General features: G+C 54.3%; 1 protein-coding gene across 2 annotated transcripts; it reads right to left on the bottom strand.

The window, feature by feature from the left end:
* Window positions 1-734: 734 nt before the first annotated feature.
* Window positions 735-19,751, bottom strand: LOC101919029 (bMERB domain-containing protein 1-like). 2 transcript variants are annotated; one of them, XM_055797825.1, is made up of 7 exons: window positions 19,640-19,751; window positions 12,543-12,663; window positions 7,924-7,997; window positions 4,496-4,610; window positions 4,298-4,371; window positions 3,472-3,627; window positions 735-2,938 (listed from the first exon to the last, which is right to left on the bottom strand). In XM_055797825.1, exons 1-6 carry the CDS (start codon window positions 19,713-19,715, stop codon window positions 3,509-3,511), a joined length of 579 nt encoding a protein of 192 aa, XP_055653800.1. In that variant the 5' UTR covers window positions 19,716-19,751; the 3' UTR covers window positions 735-2,938; window positions 3,472-3,508. The 2 variants fall into 2 exon arrangements, with proteins under 2 accessions (XP_055653800.1, XP_055653801.1); XM_055797826.1 differs by having other exon boundaries at window positions 4,331-4,371.
* Window positions 19,752-20,092: the final 341 nt, after the last annotated feature.

Here is a 20,092-nt window from a genome sequence, read left to right as displayed (position 1 = left end):
AGTACCTTAGGTCAGGTCTCAGCAAGAACTTGACCAGGAAATCCAATTTCCCTCAAGCCTCAGAGCTCAGACCCATATTGGGCTATCGAAGCTTAATGAGTTACCGTCCATGAGCAGAAAATGACCCTGTGCAGTGTCCCCAGTGTGACGCCAGTACAGAAGAAAGCACAATAGCGAAAGCCTCCACTGCAGAGGCAAGGGTAGTAATTGCTTCTCAGCTGCTATATGTGGCAGAAGAGCTCATTTCTTGCTGAAACCTTGACATGTAAATGCAGTGTGGGCCACGATATGCCCCGTGTTCTTCTAAATAGTTCCCCAGAGCAGTGGGAGGTGAGTGGCAGTTTGCATTTCAGCTGGCAAGGAGAAGTAAAAGCTGTTGCAGCTTTACACAGCCACCACGTGCCTATAGTTTAATGATTCTATTCATTCTGTAGAGCAGGGATAAAAACTGTCAGAGAGGGGCAGCTCCTCAAGGGAAGGAGCTAAGGTGACAGAAGGGCAGGCAGAGGGATGTCCTCACCGGCAGGACGCAGCCCCGTGGTATGCAAGCGGGAGCAGAGAGCTCGCTGCTGCATCCGTGATTCCCACACTAGTCAGCCCAGCCTGACTTTTTAGGATCTTGTTTCTGTTCCACTTCAACCACCCTCCCATGACACAGCCCGAGACCTCTCTCCGCAAAGGTCCCAGGTGGGGAAAATATCTACAACCCAAGCTTCCAACAGACATTTATTTGTTTGGGATGAAATCAATGCACATGAAACAGTGTCGCTCCCGTGTGCTGCGCACCTCTGCCATCAGTGAAAATACAGACCAAAGAGTATCATATGGCCAGGACAGCAGCCTGTCTCCTTCTCCATGACCAGCCACACACACACAGCCAGTAAACACAGAACAAAATGGGCCAGGACCTTGCCCATCTCCCCCCCCGCCATCCTCCCTGCCAGCCCAAGCACTGCTCAGCAGCTGGAGTCTGGGTCTTGGGGCCTTGCGGGGTGGAGGGAGGGATGAATTAGGGGCCCGAGTCCTGGATTGAGGGCTCTCCCCTGCCTTTGGCTCCCTCTCAGTCCAACCAACCGAACTGGCTTAGTTACTCATCCTTCCCCAGAAGACCCTGGAAGGCAAGGACAGCAAGGAGGGGCTTCTAGGTCTTGAGCCTTTGGTCAGTGTGGAGCAAAGCAAACACCCATATTGTACCACACGTGTGACTGCAGAATGACCGAGCAAAGCAGCCACTGGACAGTTTCTGGAAGAGCAGGGAGCCCCATTAGCTCCAGGATGGATGCTGCCAAGGTCTGTCACCCTTGCTTGGCCAACAGTCCCAGCTGTGTACTGCACCTCACTCTGTTACACAGGGCTGGCAAAGCAGAGCGGAGCTCTCCGTGACCTAGTTGGCCCCTGTGATCTCCAGGGTGCTCCCTCCAGCCCACACTGAAGCCTCCCCCAAGCAAGGAGAGCACGAGGAGCTGGCAGGGGGTGGCTGTAGGATGCTGTAGGACATTAACAACCAGCAGCACAAACTAAGCAGGCTTTAGACTGAGGCCACTGAAGTCAACTCGGGTGACATGAACCAAAGCGTCACTTAAAGAACAGGTTCCCACACAACGAGTTTTCTGGCAGTGATGATAAAGAAATGCAGGAGGAATGTGGACCTGCTTATGGCATTGCACTAGGAAGGATCCCGCTGCATTGTGTTTTATAAGGATGAATATGGTATTAGGGGCCATGGAAAGAGGCAAATGAGTTGTGACCATCTTGCTGGCACGGGCATGTCAGACAGTGACCCAGGCAGGAACACCATCTCCAGACCCTACAGCAAGCTGCAGCAGAACTGAGTTGGAGGAATCAGCATTTTGGCCAGAGGGCAGCCATACAGATGGGAGGCCACCCCAGGCCACCCAGTGAAGCCACAGCAGCCTACTGGGCAGTAGGGCAGGCAGGGCAGGGGGTGAAAGGGGGCTTAGCAGATCTGGCTGTGCCACCTCAGCACAGGTGGATACCCAGAAAGGACAACAGAAACTGAGACTGGGTGACCTCGGGGTGCCATGAGTCTTTTGCACAGAACTTTACATCCAGCTCATGGTGCCAAGCGCAGAGGCTCTGGCTGGGGCACGGGAGTGCAGGACTGAATGCCCTCTTGGCAGTAAGAGTGTTTCTCACCTGCTGTCTCCACCTTTCCCTGACATTTCCCCAGTCTCCCATTTGGTTTTCATTTCCCTCTGCATGTTGCCCTGTTCTTCTGAATGTTTCTCCTTTTCTCTTTTGCTTTAATTTCCTCCTCTTTCTTGGAGCTGAAAACCGAATCAAGGAACAGCGCGGTGGGGAAAGCGATGCACCTGCCCCACGGTTCAACACACCAGGTCTGTGCTCAGGTGACAACTTCACAAGAATTAGCCCTTCATCCAGCTGGCTCTGGGGACTGCCCTTCACGCTTTGCTCAGCTCCACCCAGAGCCATACAGCACCTTGCAATAAAACCGATGCAAACACAATAAAACCCAGACCGGAGACATTCCCCACCAAGAGTCCTCAGGAATCATCCCGTAGAGACTCACAAGGTGGTACAAGGCTAGGGATGAGACATCATCTGTGGCCACAGCATGTCTTGGATGGTGGAGCACAATGTCCTCCAAACATCAGCTCCCAGTGCTTTTTTTATTGCTCTGTCCAGGTAAAGGACTGCACCAGTCCTCTTTGTGCTGGGCTTGCTTGCCGCTGCTGCACATACCTCTTCCAAGCTGAGCTCGGGTGGAATTCGGTGTTTGCTGATGTCAAAGAGGAGACGACTGCTGACATGGCACCAAGGACACTTGCCACCATTCAAGCCTGCACCAGCCTGCTTGGGAAGTCTCTTCGGTGGTGGTGCTGCAGTGGGAAGCATGAACAATGACGGGAAGTTGAACCTCTCGGAGGACAGCAGGTCGTGGACTCTGGCTGGAGACCTGGGGAGGAAAGACAGGAGATAGGAAACTATGGGTTGCAGCCATGGATCTGCTTGGTGCTCCCTAGAGCAGCAACCCTGCTTTATAGACCACCTAATGCCAAAGAGACTAACTCTTGGGTGTGAGCACCAGGTGCACTTGAATGACAAGGACACTTGACCGACAGCTCCCTCCTGTATGCGCTTACAGGGAGATGCAGTGGTGTCGGGGTACACCACCTGCAGTGTGCCTGGCCCCTCTCCTCCCTGCCCTCCACCTCTCTTCCCCCTCTGCCCAGCTCCCTCCATCTCCTTGTCCTCCTTCCAGCCGCTACCACTGCCACTTCCCTTCCAGCCCCTCTCTCCAGGCTCGGTGGGGCTCCAGCACTTTTCCCTGACGGCATCCCCTCCAGAGAAGGGCTGCAGCCTGGCGGTCCCTCGCCGTGTGTGTGTCCCAGATGCTGATGCTCACCCAGCCCACACAGGCACTTGGCCGTTTCAGCACACCACGAAGCCCCTCTTGCCCAGCCCAGCTTCCCGGGAGGTGTACGCTACCGTGGTCATGTCCTGTGCAGAGGGGCTGGGGGCTGGCCTACATGATGGAGCAGGTGAAGCCACAGCACTCCTTGAGCAGGGTGAGGCCCGTTTTGGTCATGTACGGTGCGGAGGTTTGCTGTCCCCTGGAAGTCATTTTCTTCTCTTTGACAGGAGCTATGGAAAGAGGAATCTGTGTCTGCCAGGTGATAAGGGCACATGCCCATTGCTGCTTCTTAGAGCTCCTTTCAGGGCTAAGATGCTGACCCTCCTGAGATCCCCACCTGGGCACGAGCTCCTGCACCCAGGAGGCACATCACCACATGTGCTTCGTGGGTGTTCACAGGCAGGACACAGGCACAGGGACCATGGGCTGGAAATTCCTCCCACTGCACCGCAGAGGTGTTCCTCCAGCAATGACGGAGGCACAGGGGAGAGGGTGGCTCGCCGTCAGAGGCCATGAAGAGAGGAGGACTGGATGGACACAAGTTGTGACCTTGGGTAATGGTGTGATGAAATGTAAGGAGCTGGTTGGAAAGGGTCAACTGAAGTACATCAGCTATAAGAGGACACCTACCCATCCCCGTTCTCCCAGGAGGCAGTGGCTGGGGAATGCCAGGAGGGAAATGGAAGCGTAACATCTGTACCAATTCGGGATGTTTCCACAATGTGATCTCAAGCACCAGCATCCCCCAGTGGCCATTTCCCCACACCCTTCTCCAGCACAGACTGCCTCCAGGTAAGCTAGCCCCATGCAGAGCAATAAGACCTTGGAGACAGTGCTTAGGAAAGGGGAGAAACTGCCAGGGAGGTTCAACACAAGGAATAAAACTCATCAACCACCTACTTGCTTTCTGGAGGTAGCTTTTGGAGAGCTTACTTTGCAGGAACTCTGCCATTTCCTTGTCTTCTTCCCTTTCCCTATGACAAAGAGATTGGTTACCACTCAGGAGAGGAGCAGCAAGGCATCCAGGAGCATCTGGCAAGGCATGACACAGACGAGACTGCACTGCCCTCAGTACAAGAAGAAATTGCACCCAGCTACCTGAGCCTCTCAAACTCCACGTCATCCACCAGGAAATCCCGTGTTTCCACCAGCTTGTGTATCTGCTGTACCAGCTCCTCTTCCTTCTGTTTCTCCTCATTGGACTTCTCGTTTTCTGCAGCACAGGGAACACAATTAAGACACCAGCAGGGTCCATCCCGCCCATACCGAAGCCAAACTTGCTCTGCCTCTGCTCAGCCCAGCAGCAGACATGAGAGTGGGGGTAAAAGCCCACCCAAAGTAAGCACCTGGATCCAGAGGCAGGCTGCTAAATAAGCAACAGCCTCATCCAAAACCACCCTGGCTGGGAGGGGACAGGCCCGGTGTCACCAAACTTTGAATTTTTAGCTTCTCTCCAAAATTTTCACCAGGTTGAGCACTGCAAGATGCAACTGTGAGCTTTGCAGAGCGGACAAAGGGCTTCTCAGCAAGGTGACCTCTCTGGTGGGAGACAGCCGTGGCTCCTCCAGGGCCTTCACCTGCACTGCTGAAGAGGCTGGGTACTGGGTCTCAACGAGCTCAGAAATGTCAGATCCAGGTGTCACCATCAGATCCAGGTGTCACCGTTCAGCCAGGATGTGCTTAACCCACATTTCCCATACCTGCACACCCAAGCGGTCTCAGCCTGGCTCGGAGCTGTGTAGGGGTCCAGAGACCTCTGAGCCAGGTCCTCCATGTGGCTGAGAAACCAGCCAGGATTCAGGTGCACAGGGAATTACCGCCAGTGCCCAGATGCCTTGGGAACACTGCACACCACCATTTACTCCATACATACAGAGACACAAAAACCAATACGATCCGCTGGCTTTGTAGCCTTATTCCATTGCTGAACACGGTCCCAGTGATCTCATCCTCTACATCTGACCTCGCAAACCACTGTCAGCCCCATTCCCACCCCAGCGACAAGGATGACAACCGTCTACCAAGCTATTTTGAAGGCATTAGCCTTAGCTGTCACTTGAACCCCCAGACTGACCTACCTTGAGCATGGTGGAACCCACTTGTGCCCCATATATTTGGGCAGTGAGTTAGCGAAGACCTGGAAAAACTCTCACATCACTTTGGAGTCATGTCTGGTATAAACTGGTACTTAATGGTAAGTGGGATATGTGAAGAAGATAGACAGGGCTAAGGAGTGTTAAATACAAAAGGAGAGCTACCTTTAGGTGGAAATGATGACTGACTGTGCTGCATCTATTTAATACCATTTCTGAATTCAGCAGCCAGCCCCAAAATCAATCCAGCACAGCGTGGATCGATCTCCAGTCTTCCTTCAGCTAAATAAAAACACAGCAAAATTCACAGTATGGAGCAAACCCCGCAGGCTGGATCTCAGCAGTTACCTCAACTATGTATTGATTCATGGTTTAAAGTCTGCTACGTATTGATCGGAGGTGCTGCTGCAGGGTCTGGATAGGAAGAACTTCTCATAATCATCATGTTGTTAGAAACATGCCCAGCAAACAGAGGCTTCTCCTACGGCTGCGGCTGGTGCAGGGAGTGAGCTCGAGCTTTCTGGCAGAGAAAGCTGCTCCCGACTGAGGCCTGGCCCACAGCTGCTGGTCTTCTACCATGAAGAGTTAATGCAAAGTCACCTGGCCATGGCACTGCCTCCGTGCAGGAGCTCCCACCTGTCTGGTGGGAGTGGGAGCCCCTGACAGTGCCACTTGGATGCTGTACAAATCGGAAACATCAGGCTGCCCACAAACAGAGCGGCTATTTGGAGCCAGTTAACAACCTGCATTTCTGAGTCAGAGCATGTCAGAGTTAACATACTGCTGTATAAACACGCACTTCTTTTCTGACTTGCCTATGTCAGAGTCCATCGTGACCACGATATCTCTGAATTATTAAAGGCACCTGGGTCTGGTGAGATTTCAAGCCACAGGTCTGGCTGAGCTCTGAGTCAGCGCTGACATGTTTGAATCTTTGGCTGAACTGAAGCTCACCGCCCATTTTTACAAATGATCTGCTGTGATAGTCTCACAAGACCAGTGATTCGCAGGATTTTTCCAGCACAGTCTGATTTGAGACCGGTTATAGAGAAGATACAAAGAGCATCCCTGATGCAAGCAGCATTTCTGCTCTCTGCTACATCTGGGAATGCTGAAAAGGCTAGAACTGAAGGACCAAAGCAGATGGAGGTAAACCAGCCACATATCTCCAGCTTCAGAAAGTTCATCTCTGATCCTGACCCATCGTTTAGGTCAAGTCTTGTTTTATGAACCAGTTCTCGGAATTGTAAGTCCACATGGGATTTGGGTCTATATTTTTGCCAGCAGCTCCCATTTTTATGGCAGAATCCTCCCCTCCCCTGTCTGAACCTCCCTCTGGATGCAGCCAGGTTGTATTAAACTGATCAAGACCTGCATATTAAGCAGCCTTTGGGCTCTAACTGCATGCTGAAGATTCACAAGCAGACACAGCACAGCAACACTGGCATTAGAAGGGGTCAAGGTTTCTTGCTGCGCTCGGCTTTGAGATAACCTTGGGTACGGCACTGACGAGCTGAGCTGCTGCTCTGGAAAACACACACAGCCGGTGCCTCGTCTGCATCCAGGCATCGCCCCCTGCGACACACTCACTGAGCCCAGCGAGCGCAGCACCTTCAGAGATACCTGTAGGGGAAATACCTGGGGTCCAAATCTTAATGCTTGGATGGGTACAAATGAGCGGGGCTCTGTCTCCCATCTGGTTCTGAAATAGGATATAAAGTCCTTACTGGGGGATGGATGAGGATGTCCTAGGAGGAGGCAAAGCCTTACGAACAGTGACGGATACAGCTGGTGGGGAAGCCTCTCTTGCTCATTCAAACCCTGAGCTGTTTGGTGTGAGCTTTCATTTTAATATTTCAGCTCAGGGGGATTCTTTCGAGAAAGGTTTGGCCTTTGCTGGGATGTGGAGGGACAAGGGTGGCATGGGCTGTGACAAGGACATGGAGTGACCCTGCTCATGGTGAGTGACAAAAGCAGCATTTCCTCCCAGCTGAAGTTTTCACATATGTTGCCCCAGACTGTTTTCCTCTTTTCAGCATCCCGAATGACGAATTCACCTAAATCAGGGGTGGTGCCAAGCCCCCTGGCGTGACATCCCCCTGGCACTCAACTCCTGTCCTCCTCCTATACCAGACCAATGCTCTCCCTCAAATGACTCGGGTTTTTTTCTCTTTTTCTATTTCCTCTGCCCATCAAGCCCAGGCCTGGACAAGGACTCCCTGGCAGTACTGCAAGCAGCAAAACTCCCAAGAAAGATCTCGGGTCAGACCCAGGGAGCCACGTTTCTCAATGCTCATGATGCACAGCCTGCAGCAGCAGTGCCTGGGAGCACCCCGGGGTGGGAGCTGCTCAAGAGCTTCTTGTATTTCATGGAAACCTCTCTGCTGATTGCAGCAGCAGGGTGCAGTTCTCTGAAGCTTTGCAAAGCCTTACCCGGAAGAGCTATGAGTTTTTGAAGCTCCTTTTTCAGCCGGCTGATTTCTTTACAAAGCTGAATGTCATCCATCCTGCAGAGACACAAATTAAACCACTGAGGGAGTGTCTGGGAAAGGAAAGGTTCAAAACCTCTAGAGCAACACCCAGCCAATGCTGGAAGGCAATGCACTCAGTGCCCACGGCAGGGAGCACAGATTTACCTGCTTTTCCATGGGAAATGGCAGCCCACTTCATCTCAGAGCTTTTGTTGGAGCTACATGTCACTGGTTGTTGGCAAAGAAAGTTTCATCACTAACGACAATGAAGCCTTATTAAAACCTGGCACATCCACCACAAAACAGCAGCTGTGTTTCTCCTCCCATAAAAACAATCCCCAAACAGCAAAATCCAAAGACAAGTGGAAGCTGCTGCCACATTAAAAGATCTGACATTTTTCTATACTGCCTTTTTGCAGAATTAAAAAAGGTAGAAAAATAAAACACAACAGGAGGAAATGCACAAACTTTGCAGGTGTCTGCTGAGAAACAAGGTCATTTCAGCCAGAGAGAAGGTGTCTGCCGAAGCCGCAGGCAACGGCATCATCTCTGGCTCAGGCCACACAACAGCAGCAAGACACCCATCAGGAAGGGCTCAGCTCAAATGCCAGCAGCAGCTGCCGATGGAGCAGATGGGGGACGCGCATCCCTGTCTGTGCTGGAGGCAGTTTGACACAGACACTCAGCCCCTCCATGGGTGTCCCAGCTCAAGGGCTGCTCGCTAGGGCTGGCAGGGGAGACTTAGCCCAATATAGTCATTGATTCATTCTGAAAAATCACATGCCTATGCCCTTGCTAAAGTCATGCTTGAACAAGACCGAGGAGCAATGGTCTCTGGCCATGATGACCATCAGTGCTTCAGTTTGAAGAGCTTTATGCACTTACCTGCAGTGAGGGAAACCCCACGAGCAGACAGTGCTCACGGCTGAGACCTCTCTCCACCACGAACCAAGCCATCCTTGAGGATCTCCCCCGGGTAGGTGACACCACAGAGGACGAGACAAGTCACGACTCAAATAACCCTCAGTGCTGCCTCTGGTCTGCAGGCTGTGCTCCCCACCTCCTGACCCCTCTTGTGCCCGTAGCTTCTGGCTTTGGAGACCTCCTGGCTTTGCCCTTTTGGGTCCTTTCCTCAAAGTCCTCCTGCTTACTGCCAGCAGCTCCTATGGCAGAGGGGCTGGGGTCAGGCAGCACATTCAGATGGTCCTGAGCAACTCCACCTGCAGAAAAGGGGGCTCCCATCATCAGCCTGGGGTAGATGTGGACACTGAACCAGGACCATTTCCCTATGACAGTGCAACTAATCCACTGATCTCTCAGAAACATCTGTATCTAGGGGCTCCCTAGACCCTACAGGCTTGTGACTGCAGCCCTGGATGGTTTAGACAACAGACGCGGGCGCCGAGCCATGAGCAGTCTGTGCTGGGAAAATACTCAGTGGCACAAACCTCTCAGCTGGAAAACAGAGGTGTCTGTACAGGATTTGGCCCTGCACTGCACTGTGTCTTGCCTACATGGGGTGAGACGGGAAACATTTTCCCCCATTAAACATCACATTCACTGACCAGTTTCACGTAGAAGCTGGTGAGCACCAACACAGCAGGGCGCAGAGCTCAACCTGCCTGCACCGAGCCTCCAAGAGGAGCAGCGTATCCAAACGTTGGCTGTGAGGAATCAGCCAACCCATTTTTCACCTATCAGAGGCACCATACATCCTCCTAAGCCCTACCAAGCACCCCAACATCTTCGCATGAGCATCCCAAAGTTGTCCAAGCCTTTGATCCAGAAGGACTCCTTGGACGCTTTGCAGGGCACATCGTCCAACCTGGGAGAGCCCTGCCTAGATTTCTAGCAAGCTCCATGGCCATGAATGACAAGAAACCATAACGCATGATCTGTGTCTACAGATAATACACGATTGACTTACGAGCTGGTGCCACCTTGAACAGATGTGCCTTTGGTTCCTTTTGAAGCATGCGTTACTAGAAGCCCTGTCTGCATCTTAAAAATCCCGCTGGTCCTTCCACTGAGTCATGCTGTCCACCCCTTCTGGGATGAGTCATATTTGCTGGAGCTACTTGAAGATGCAGCTTTGTCAGCTGAGCCGAGAACACCAGAAATATTAATAAGGGAAGGGAAAATAAACAGACTGATGAAGAGGGACCCTGTGAGAGATTGCTATAGGAGATCATCTCAGTTAGAGGAGAAGAGTTCCTCTTGGCTCTGTCAGATTTTTGATCCACCTGTCAGTGTCTCCATTTGTTTGCACACAGCATCGAGCAGGTCCATCGATGCCAGCATCTGAGCGCTGCACATGGAGAACTGGGAGGTCTGCTCGTCATTTTATTGCCTGCTCATAGTCCTGTGGTGGCTAAACCCTGAGCTTAAACAAAGAACACCAGCGGGGAGATCTGCACATGGGCAACAGGCTGATTGCTAGTGATACACTTATTAAAATTAAAATAAACAGTCAAATGATAACTGAAATATTACTAAATTGGAATGTAATTCTGCAAAAAACAATACTGATAATAATAAATGAGCAATAATAAAAATTCTCATTTCAATAAAACTTAGAAGAGGTTGCAAAGGCATGCACCCAGAAGGCTGCTGCTGGAGCTGAAATTACCTCTACCACGGGGGATAAAACCTCCAGCAGCATCAGCTGTAGCCATGCTACCCCTGCCTGCCCCCGGGGAGCAGAGCACTGAGCGGGTGAGGTGTGCAGCTGCATCTCGCAGGGGGATTTCAGATCTTTCTTTTTACCCTATAAAAGGAGAAATATTGGGAGCGTCATTGTTTTCCAGAGCACACACATCTCAGAAATGTGGGAACATTTTAGTTTGGCATTTCCAATGAGAAGAGAACACTGATTGCTATCAACTGACCAGAGAGGTCACTCCTCTGTTTGGCAGCTCATCAATGGAGATGTCCATCTCCCTGAGCCCCACAGCCCAACCAGCTGGAATATCACATTTTTTTCCCATTGGGAAAAAAAATTAAAAAAGCTCTTCCAGCCCCAGGTCCCCATCCTTTTTAACCCTGTCCTGTACAACCCAGGACTGGGATCCCTCTTCTCCAGCAGCGATGCTCAGGGAAGCCTCCAGCTTTCTCTGCCTTGCAGAGCCACGCTCCTCCCCACTGCTGCGCTCTGCAGAGCCGATGCTCGAGTTCCCCACGGCACCTCCAAACCACTCAGGCATGTCATCCTGGCATTTCCAGCTTCCAGGTGATCACTTTTGCAGCCATGCCCACCCTGATACGTGGTTTCTGTAGGCGATTTGTTTTTGTTTTCCAAGTGCAAGCCAAAGAAGAAAACAAATAAAGGGATAAGAAAAAGCAAGAGATGTGAGTTTTGACAGAACCTGTGAGATTTAGGCACTGGTTGCCATGGAAAGCATTTAAGAACTACACTTTACAATTTCCAAAAATCCTTTTCAACAATATAGTCAGGGAGAAGATGCCTCAGAGAGGTCACCACTCCAAATCTGAGCCTCTAAACCACAGTCCAGCTCACAGCTTCCCCAGACAGTGGATTTACACATGCATTTCCCAGCTTTGGTGATCCCTGTATCGTAGGTACCAGTGGGGACTCGGGCACATTAAGAAAGCAGCATATCAAGCGCTGCAACCCAGTAAATACGATCTTTGCCATTACCAGTAAAAAGTCCCAGGCTTTGTGTTGACCTGACAGCATGGGATCTCAGGATTGGGCTGACTACAGCAGTTTAGTGGTATTAAAAAGCTTAATCAACCCAGACTATAATGCTAGTCAGTCCTTTTCCTCCCAAACCATAAAATCTCCCGATATACCCAGGCAAAATGTTCTTTATCACCTTAACCACTGGTCAGTACCACTGCAACACAGTGGCTATTTGATTGCTTTAAATGTAAAAAGCCTACAAATTTTTCGGAAAAACTGCTTTGATTATTGAAATGGACCCTGGAGAAAACCCTTCTCTCCTCATCTGGCTGCAGAGGCTGTGCTGGGAGTGGAGAGCAGGATGCGGCGTGGAGACAGGCACCAGGCACCGATGCTGGTCCAGCCCTGATGTGTCCCGATGGCCCCAGCACCCAGAGGATGGAGAAGAAAAGGAGAAACTGGGAGGATGTGTAATACTTCAATACGCAGAGAGTAAACTGTGGTCGTGTGGCTGTTCAGCAGCTGCAGATCTGTGTGCTGGGGCAAGGCAGTATCCCCAGAGAGCAGCAATAAGCCACCAAACCTCAGGTCCCTTTCCAAGCCCAGCCCAAGACCCATGCACTGAGGAAGAGTATGGACCCACTGGGAAGATGAGGTGCTTGTGGTTGAACATGGGTAACATTTAGTGTAGTTAAACCTGTGTTATAAACTCTCTGTATAGAAATGGGCTGGCTCAAATCATCACAGCAGCAGTGGCAGCTTTGTAACAGGGACCCTTGCTTCCGAGAGCAAGGCCAGAGCAATGGGAGAGGCTGCACTTCCATGTGGAAAACGAGGTGTAAAGTGGCCTCAGCTCTGCCCATCCCTGGGGATGATCTGTGTTTGATCGGGCAAGCAGAAAACGCTGGGGAGACTGGAAAGGGAGGGCAGGTACTCACATGTACCGCAGCTCTGACTCCCTCCTCACCAGGATCTCCCTGATCCTCTCGATTTTGAAGAGCTCCCCTTCGATGTCATCGATGGTGGTGGTTGAGTCAGCCATGGAAACAATCTCATCCTCTGGGAATGAAAGGGGAGCCACATTAGCCAGCCAGAGACAGCAAACGGGTGCTGAGGACAACGGGGATCGCAGGGCTGCCGCGAGGACCCCCCTGCGAACACCAAACCAGTATAACCACTAAGCACGTGCAGAGTTTTACACTCATTTCCAGACTCCATGCTGCAAGAGGAGGACAACCCAGCAGGCACACGGAAAGTCACCGACACAGGGAAGGGCACAGAGCTGCCGGCGGCTGCGTTTTGCCTTTATTTCTGCTTCACGTGAGGCCGGGCACTGGCAGGGCTCTGTTCACCGCTGCCTTAGCGTCTCTGCGGCTCAGCTCGCTGAGCACAGCTCCAAACACACATGCAATATGCATAAAGTGTCTGCGTGAAAGAGGACCTCAGAGGCCAGCAGGCCATCTCTTCTGAGCTGGCAGCTCTCTGAGCCTTAGAAACAAGCATTGTTTCGCCTGCCTGCACCAGCTTTGCAGCACACTGTGCTCACACCAGTGCTGGGCTGGGCTCTGCACTGCTGAGAAAGCCCCGAATTTCCAGGGGTCTCCCCCTCTGCTGAACAGTGGCAGGCCAAGGGAGCTAAAAACTGCCGGAGGGAAGGACAGGAATGTCTCCTTCTTTTTCCAGAACCATGCAAGCCTCTGGGATCTCCAGCACAGAGACATGAGCCTGTGTGTGCACCCTCCTCCCCTCCAGTGCATGTGAGGAACCAATGCTGAGCCCATATAGCACAGAGCCAAGGAGTCATGGAGGTAAAGTTCCTACAGCTGCTCCCCTTCCATCACAGGCTAGGTGAAGACACACACGCACACCCCCCCCATCCTCCCCAACTCACTGGGGGAAAAAGCCTCCATGGTACCCGGCAGGCCAGTTCAGCTTCCTCATCCTCTGGAGTGCCGAGTGTCACCTCTATAACCCACTTGGGGAAACTGAGGCAGAGAAAAGCGATGTCACTTGCTCAAGGCAAGAGTCAAGAACCTCACAGCAAAATGCAGGAAAAAGGGGCTGTAATTTATATCTTAAAAAAGCACAGTGGCAAGCCCAGGGACAGACAGCACAACAGCCCAGCAACCTCGATCTGTTGCCCGGACCACCAGCTCTGCCTTCCCCGCCCCCCTCCACTGATTTACACGCAGCTGTCCCTCTGATGTCCCACTGGTTTGCACATGACTGTCACAGAATCACAGAACAGCCGGGGCTGGAAGGCACCTGGAGCCCACCCAGCCCACCCCCCTGCTGCAGCAGCTCTCCTAGAGATGCTGCACAGAGCCACGTCCAGGTGGGTTTGAATGTCTCCAGCGAAGGAGACCCCACAGCCTCTCTGGGCAGCCTGTGCCAGGGCTCTGCCACCCTCAAGGTGAAGAAGTTCTTCCCCATATTCAGCTGGAGCTTCTTGTGCTGCAGTTTGTGCCCCTTGTCCTGTCACTGGGCACCACTGGAAAGAGCCCGTCCCGGTCCTCTGGGCCCTCACCCTTAAGGCATTTGTGGACAGTGACAAGGTCCCCTCCCAGTCTTCTCCCCTCCAGGCTAAACAGCCCCGGCTCTCCCAGCCCTTCCTCGAAGGGAGATGCTCCAGTCCCCAGATCACCTCTGTAGCCTCCGCTGGCCTCTCCCCAGTCACATCGATTTACTCGAGGATGCTGCACTGATTCACACCGTGCCCGCGAACCCACAAGTCCCACAGCGGCTCCCAGTCCATTTTATGGGGATAACTGAGGTTTTGCTCCCACCTGCCAGCCTGGTCTGGCTCTTGGAGACACATCACTGAGCTTGTTATCAGCAACATTCAGCAGCACATTTATCACACACGGGCTAATCCGGCTCTCCCGTGATGCACACACAGCACAGGTTGAGAAGAGGGGGCTTAGCAGCTACAGCAAAGCCAGGCTATGAGAAAACATCAAATATCACAGACATCAGGGGCGAATTCTGCTCCCTTTGAATCTCACAGGGCACATCTCCCCTCCGAGACTTTGCCTTCCAGCAGTCCTGGGACTTGCCCCATGCAGGGACAGAGGAAAGCACAGCCAGGGAGCACCGACTCCGGGAGCAGGATTTTCCAGGAGCCAAGGGCTGGGAACTGGAGATGTCAGAGCTCGAGCGCTTGGCTTAGGGATCCCAAATGGGACCCAGGCCAGTACTGAGGGTTACAGGGGAGGAAGGGACCAGCATGAAGGCACAAGACAAAACACTCTGCACTCACTGGTCCTCTACCCATCATGTAAACCTGCTTAAGAAATCCTTCCCAGAGTGACGCATGTTTCCAAGGCTGCTGGCAAAGAAGGTTTATTAGCCAAAACATGAGTGGTTTGGGTTAGTATGGCTGCTTTGGAGAACAGTTTTCTGCTGTTTTTGGCTTAGAAACTCATGAGGACTACTTGGAGATTATCTCCCTCTTCCCTTAGCCATGAAGGCCACGTTCAGCTGACACCAGCGTGCTGAATCTGCACTCGCTCCCCACTCTAAGCTGTCAGGATGCTCTCAGGAGCCAGCGCCTGCTCAGGACAGACTGGTGAATACATGGGTTGGACGAAGTGTGGGGTTGGATGCGCTGCCCTCCATCAGCTCCTGCTCAATGGCTCTGCTACGAATTTGCACAGAAACCTTCCCATAGCCTCGTTTCTACAGGCCTGAAGGGAGTTGCTAGGGGACTGGACTGTGGTTGCTACAGGACCAGGATGCTGTTGCTAGGGGACCAGAGTGCAGTTGCTAGGGGACCAGGATGCTGAGGTCCCTAGTCCCAAGCACCCTGCTGCTCTGCCACCCCAGAGCTCCTCTTGCCCGGGATATTTCGCTGCACCTGCACCCAGTGCTGCTGGGCAGCTGGGGCCGTGCGCCGGGGACCTCCCTGCCGCTGCCGGTGGGCACGCAGGTAACGACGCACGTGAAGGTACTGCGGTGCAGCCGGCATGTGCTTGCAGGCAGCCACCCCCTGGGGTTCAGCTGTACTTCAGTGCAGCTCTAGACCTGTCAGGAAGAAGCTGCATCGCTCTAAGTGTCGCTTCCGTGCCCAGGCTGAAATGACAAGGCTGACTATTTTACAGATGCACCAATAAACAAAGCTAGGAGCTTACTGCAGCCCTCATTAGCCAAGGACACATCTAACCGCTGCTAGGAGCACAGGCGTGGGCCTGGGGGAGGGGGCCTGTCACTTCTGGCCTGGGTGGGTGGGTGGGTGAATAACCCAGAATACCTTTGATCACTGGTGGTGGAAGTATTTGGCTGACGTTATCAGCCAGCTGTTTCCCAGCCGGTGAGTGCAAGGGTTTGAAACAGGTGTCAGTATCGCTGCTTCTTTCTTCTCACCCCAGAACCTCATTAGCAGAAGCCATCCCAGACAGGAGAGGAGAATCCTTGCCTGTGTACATGAAAAGAGGAGGTGGCAGTGCTGCGTTGCTCACCTCCATCTGTGGCAGGAGGCTGGGATGCAATTTCAGCCCACAGGCAGCTGCCCACAAAGGCAAGAAAGCTCCTGGCTCAGCTCTGGGTGGGTTCCCATCAGAGACAGGGAATATGGTGTGGTGGGACCACCCTGCCCAAGGGAAGCTGCCCTCATGCACTTCCCCAAAGTCACCTGCAGCCTCCTGCTGCAGGTCAGGAGCATCCTGTGAAATGGGGACCGCAGACAGGTCTACAGCACGCAGCAGAGCAACGGCTCCAGGGCTCGAGGAAGTTAGCCTGAAGGCACCTTGGCTGTGCCTTCAGGTGGTGTGGCTGGGCTCATGGCACCCTCCATCCCTCAGGCACGCCAGGGAACTGCTCACTAAAGCAGTAAGACCCAGACAAGAAGCTCTAAGAGGACAGCCATGTGCCTGGAGCTGCTTAATTCAGCACAGAAGCAGAGGGAGGGCAGTCCCAGGAAAATGCTCCTGCACAATGAAGCCCACAGACCTTGGGAGGGAGCATCTGGAGAAGGGAACACAGAGCTATGCCTCTGCACCAAAACCATCCACAAAACCTCACAAGAAACCAATGAATCCATCCAGGCGACTAATCGGCAGCTGATAGGACAGGAAGGTGAACTTGCTACTGGAGACTCCTTCCATCCGCCAGCAGCTGCCCAGGACCACAGGTCATCATGCCAAGACCTGAATATCTGAGCACAGGGGCTGGAGCACGGGATGAATGGGGAGAGGCTGAGAGAAGCAGGGTGAAACATTGCTCAGACACTGGAACAAGGATCAGAGGGACTGTGGGATCTCCACCTTTGGTCCAGGATACCTTCTGGACAAGGCTGTGAGCAAGCTGATCTACTAAGCCGGCTTTGAGCAAGGGGTTGAACTCAGTATCTCCAGAGTTCCTTCCTGATTCAAATTCCTCTGCGATTCCATGTAATGAGACAATTGATTTGGATGTGCATGGATATTCCCTGCTAGCTCAGGAGATGCTTTCTCCAGGCAGATATGGAGTGATGCTGAGCTCGCGAACACCAGCAGCTACAGACACAGGCCAGGTCACAGCTTTCCTGAGACAGTGGTGAGACCAAAGGGCACCGTGCACCCACAAACCTGGGCGATGGCAGTGACACCACACAGCAGTCATGGATGGCAAGTACAGACCCTCAGAGCTCAGGAGGGATTAAAACCCAGCACATCTTGCAAGCAGATAGCTGGGCAAAAGGTCTCATTGGAGATGGTTTTGCCGAAGAATGGGTTTCTTACACCCTCCCCAAGTGCCTGGCACCAGCGAGGGCCTAAGGCAGGGATGTTTATTAAGCTGTGATCAAACTTACAGTCCTGAGTCTCCCTTTGGGGCTGGAGAGGGATGACGCCTGTGTGCAGCCACGCTGCCCAGGGGTCCCTTTGCTCCCACAGCTGCACACACAACAGCGCACACAGATACAGAAATCAAGCCCACGCTGCCCAAGCCAAAGGACCCCCACCTGGCACCGTTTCAACCTGGCAAACCAAGGAAGGGGAGAAAGCTTTGATTTCAACTTGAAGATGCTCTAATCATCACACATGGCCCAGGGCAAGCAAGTATCACTAATGAGGAGTATAATAGCCAGAGACTCCAGTCCATATGGCCTAGGTGAAAACATTTAGACAGCCAGCAGCAAGCCTGAGATGAGTCACAGCAGCAACCAGCACACAGTTGAATTTCAAGCAATTTACTTCATGATTAAAGTTGGGTGATTGACTGATAGTCCCCTGGGGGAGGGGGGGGGCAGAGCTCTTGGGCTTTATCTCAAGAGGACTTTAACTCAGCCATGTGCTTTTCTCTGCCACAAAAAGCAGCATGAGCAGGGGGCATTCAGCCCATCAGCATCAGCCTTTGCTCCACAAGTTCAATAATGAGAGCAATGGCAGCCCACTGCCCAGCTCTGTGACAGCCTTGTTCAGAGGGGTGCCGTCCCCACCACCCACGCTGCCTGGCAGGAGGGACGCGAGCCTCCAGGACTGCCAATGCATGGCCAAGCATGCTGGTCCCAAAGGACAGGATCATGCTCAGATGGGAGAGATCGCAGCTACTGGCAGCCTGCAAAGTGTGGCACTGTTTCCCTGCCAGTGCCTCCTCTAGTAAACCAGGGAGAAACATGCAGCCTTGGCCCACTGCAGCAAGAGGGGATTTCTCCGACTGTGTTTGTGCAGCCCCTGGCACAGCCAGCACCACTGGGGCCATGCTAGACAGCCATAAGAAAGACCAGAGTGAACAGGTGAGGTACCCCGGGATGCCTTACAGGGGGTATCACCAGGGGTGTAGCCCCTCTGCAAGACCCCACTGCTGTGTGCACACTCCCCTGGGTCACCTCCTGAGCACAGGCAGGGCAAGAGGCTGTGTGTGCTCGGTGCTTTGCAGGGCTGGCCTGAGATTTCCTGGAATGGTAGCAAACAGCAGAGCAGCATTCAAGGAACAGACGCCAACCATTGCCACATTCTTGCCCACCACGAGGGTCCCCCAGGAGCTGGGAGTTTACAGAACTGCATTGAACCAGAAAACATCGCGGCCACCACAGCCCTGCTCACAGGCTACCCAGGGGGGATGCCCGGGCCATACCCAATGTGGGTCCAGCAAGTGTTTGACCCTTCCCTGGACCACCCTGATGCCACCCAGCTGTTGGGAGCAGAGGACCCAGGTGGTGGAAGGGCTCCCCAAGGGCAGGCTCGCCACATAGACACTTCCCAGGCAGGGGAGGTGTAGGAGGGAGGATACGTGTTGCCGTGCTGAAAGGCACAAAGGAGAAGGACAAAACTTCAGACCGCTCACCAAGCAGCTGAGCGGCTTCACAGGCAGCACCCACACACCACAGTACCAAGCAGGGTGCTGGAGTTCCCTCCATCCCTCCATCTCCAGCTGCCTGTCCCTATCCCGCTGGGTGCAAGGGGCTGAAGGGGAGCCGAGGGGTAGGGAAGGGGAGAGGTTGCAGGCATGTCATGGCAGGGGGACTGCAGGAGCCTCCCCTGCCCAGGATGCTGCCCACCGCCCAGCACTGGGCGCCTTCCTCCCACCCCAAGGTCGGGGACTCCCTGCCTCCCTGTTTCATACTGGAGGAACTGGTCCGAGAGGAGAAAAGACAGCGAAGGGCAGGGTGTGCGCCCCAGGCTCCCGGTCCCAGCCGTGCCCACAGCCGGGCATGGCAGCCCGGGGCCGCGTCCCTGTTCCCCCCAGGCCATCCCTGCCCTCCAGCCATCCCCCTGCTCACCACCCTGCCTCCCCTCCAGCCAGCCCCTTCTCTCGGTCCTTTCTCTCCCCCCCCCAGCCCTTCCCTCCCTCCCTCCCTCCCTCCCCACGCCGGTCCGTTCACCCCCCGCCCCACTCCCCAGGGCGGCGGCGGGGGGCTCCGGCGGTGCCGCTGCCGGGACGGGGAGCACCCGCCGGGCTCCCTTGGCTGGATGAAGCCGCCGGTTCCCCGCCAGCTCCCCGGGGCTCGGGGTGCCCGCGGAGTCTCGGAGCCCCCGGGGTCGGGGCAAGGAGGGGGGGAGAGGGTAAGTTTGGATCCGCCGGTGCCCCCCGCCCGTCCCGGTCCCGCCGTGCTCACCTGGCCCCGCGCCGCCGGGCGGCCAGCGGGTGGACTCCAGCGCTCCGTACCGGGGGGGCGTCCGGCTGCCCTCCATGCCGCAGCCCTGCCCGCCGCTCTGCGCGCCGCTCCGCCGGGGCGGGCGGGGGCTCCCGCCGCTCCGCGCCCCCTGCCGGCCGCAGCGCCCGCCACGGCCCGGGGGTGGGGGCCCGGCACGGCCCCGGGAGCGGGAGCCCACGGCATCGCCCCGGGGGTGGGCGCCCGGCACGGTCCCGGCGGTGGGGCACCCCCCTTTCTGCCCCAGCGCTCAGCACTGGTGTTACGGCTCCGGGACTCGGCCACCCGCGGTATCGCTCCGAGGGTCAGACACGGGGCACGGCCCCCGTTTCGCCCACGCTGGCTGTGTCACCCCACAAGACCCCCAAAACCCGCAGCAGTAAAAGCATAAACCCCCCCGTGCCCCACCGGCCCAGC

This window comes from Falco peregrinus, chromosome 2, assembly GCF_023634155.1.
Source record: "Falco peregrinus isolate bFalPer1 chromosome 2, bFalPer1.pri, whole genome shotgun sequence".
In the NCBI taxonomy this organism is placed as follows: Eukaryota; Metazoa; Chordata; class Aves; order Falconiformes; family Falconidae; genus Falco; species Falco peregrinus.
This window is presented reverse-complemented; position numbering and strand designations above follow the sequence as displayed.

Excerpts from the sequence above, each read along its gene's own strand:
- LOC101919029 (XM_055797825.1), bottom strand. The coding sequence starts at position 19,715 with ATGGAGGGCAGCCGGACGCCCCCCCGGTACGGAGCGCTGGAGTCCACC. Across the intron at positions 12,664-19,639 it reads GCCCGGCGGCGCGGGGCCAG|AGGATGAGATTGTTTCCATG; the intron begins GTGAGCACGGCG and ends TTTCATTCCCAG. Across the intron at positions 3,628-4,297 it reads AAGCTACCTCCAGAAAGCAA|CTCCTGTCAAAGAGAAGAAA; the intron begins GTAGGTGGTTGA and ends CTCTTTCCATAG.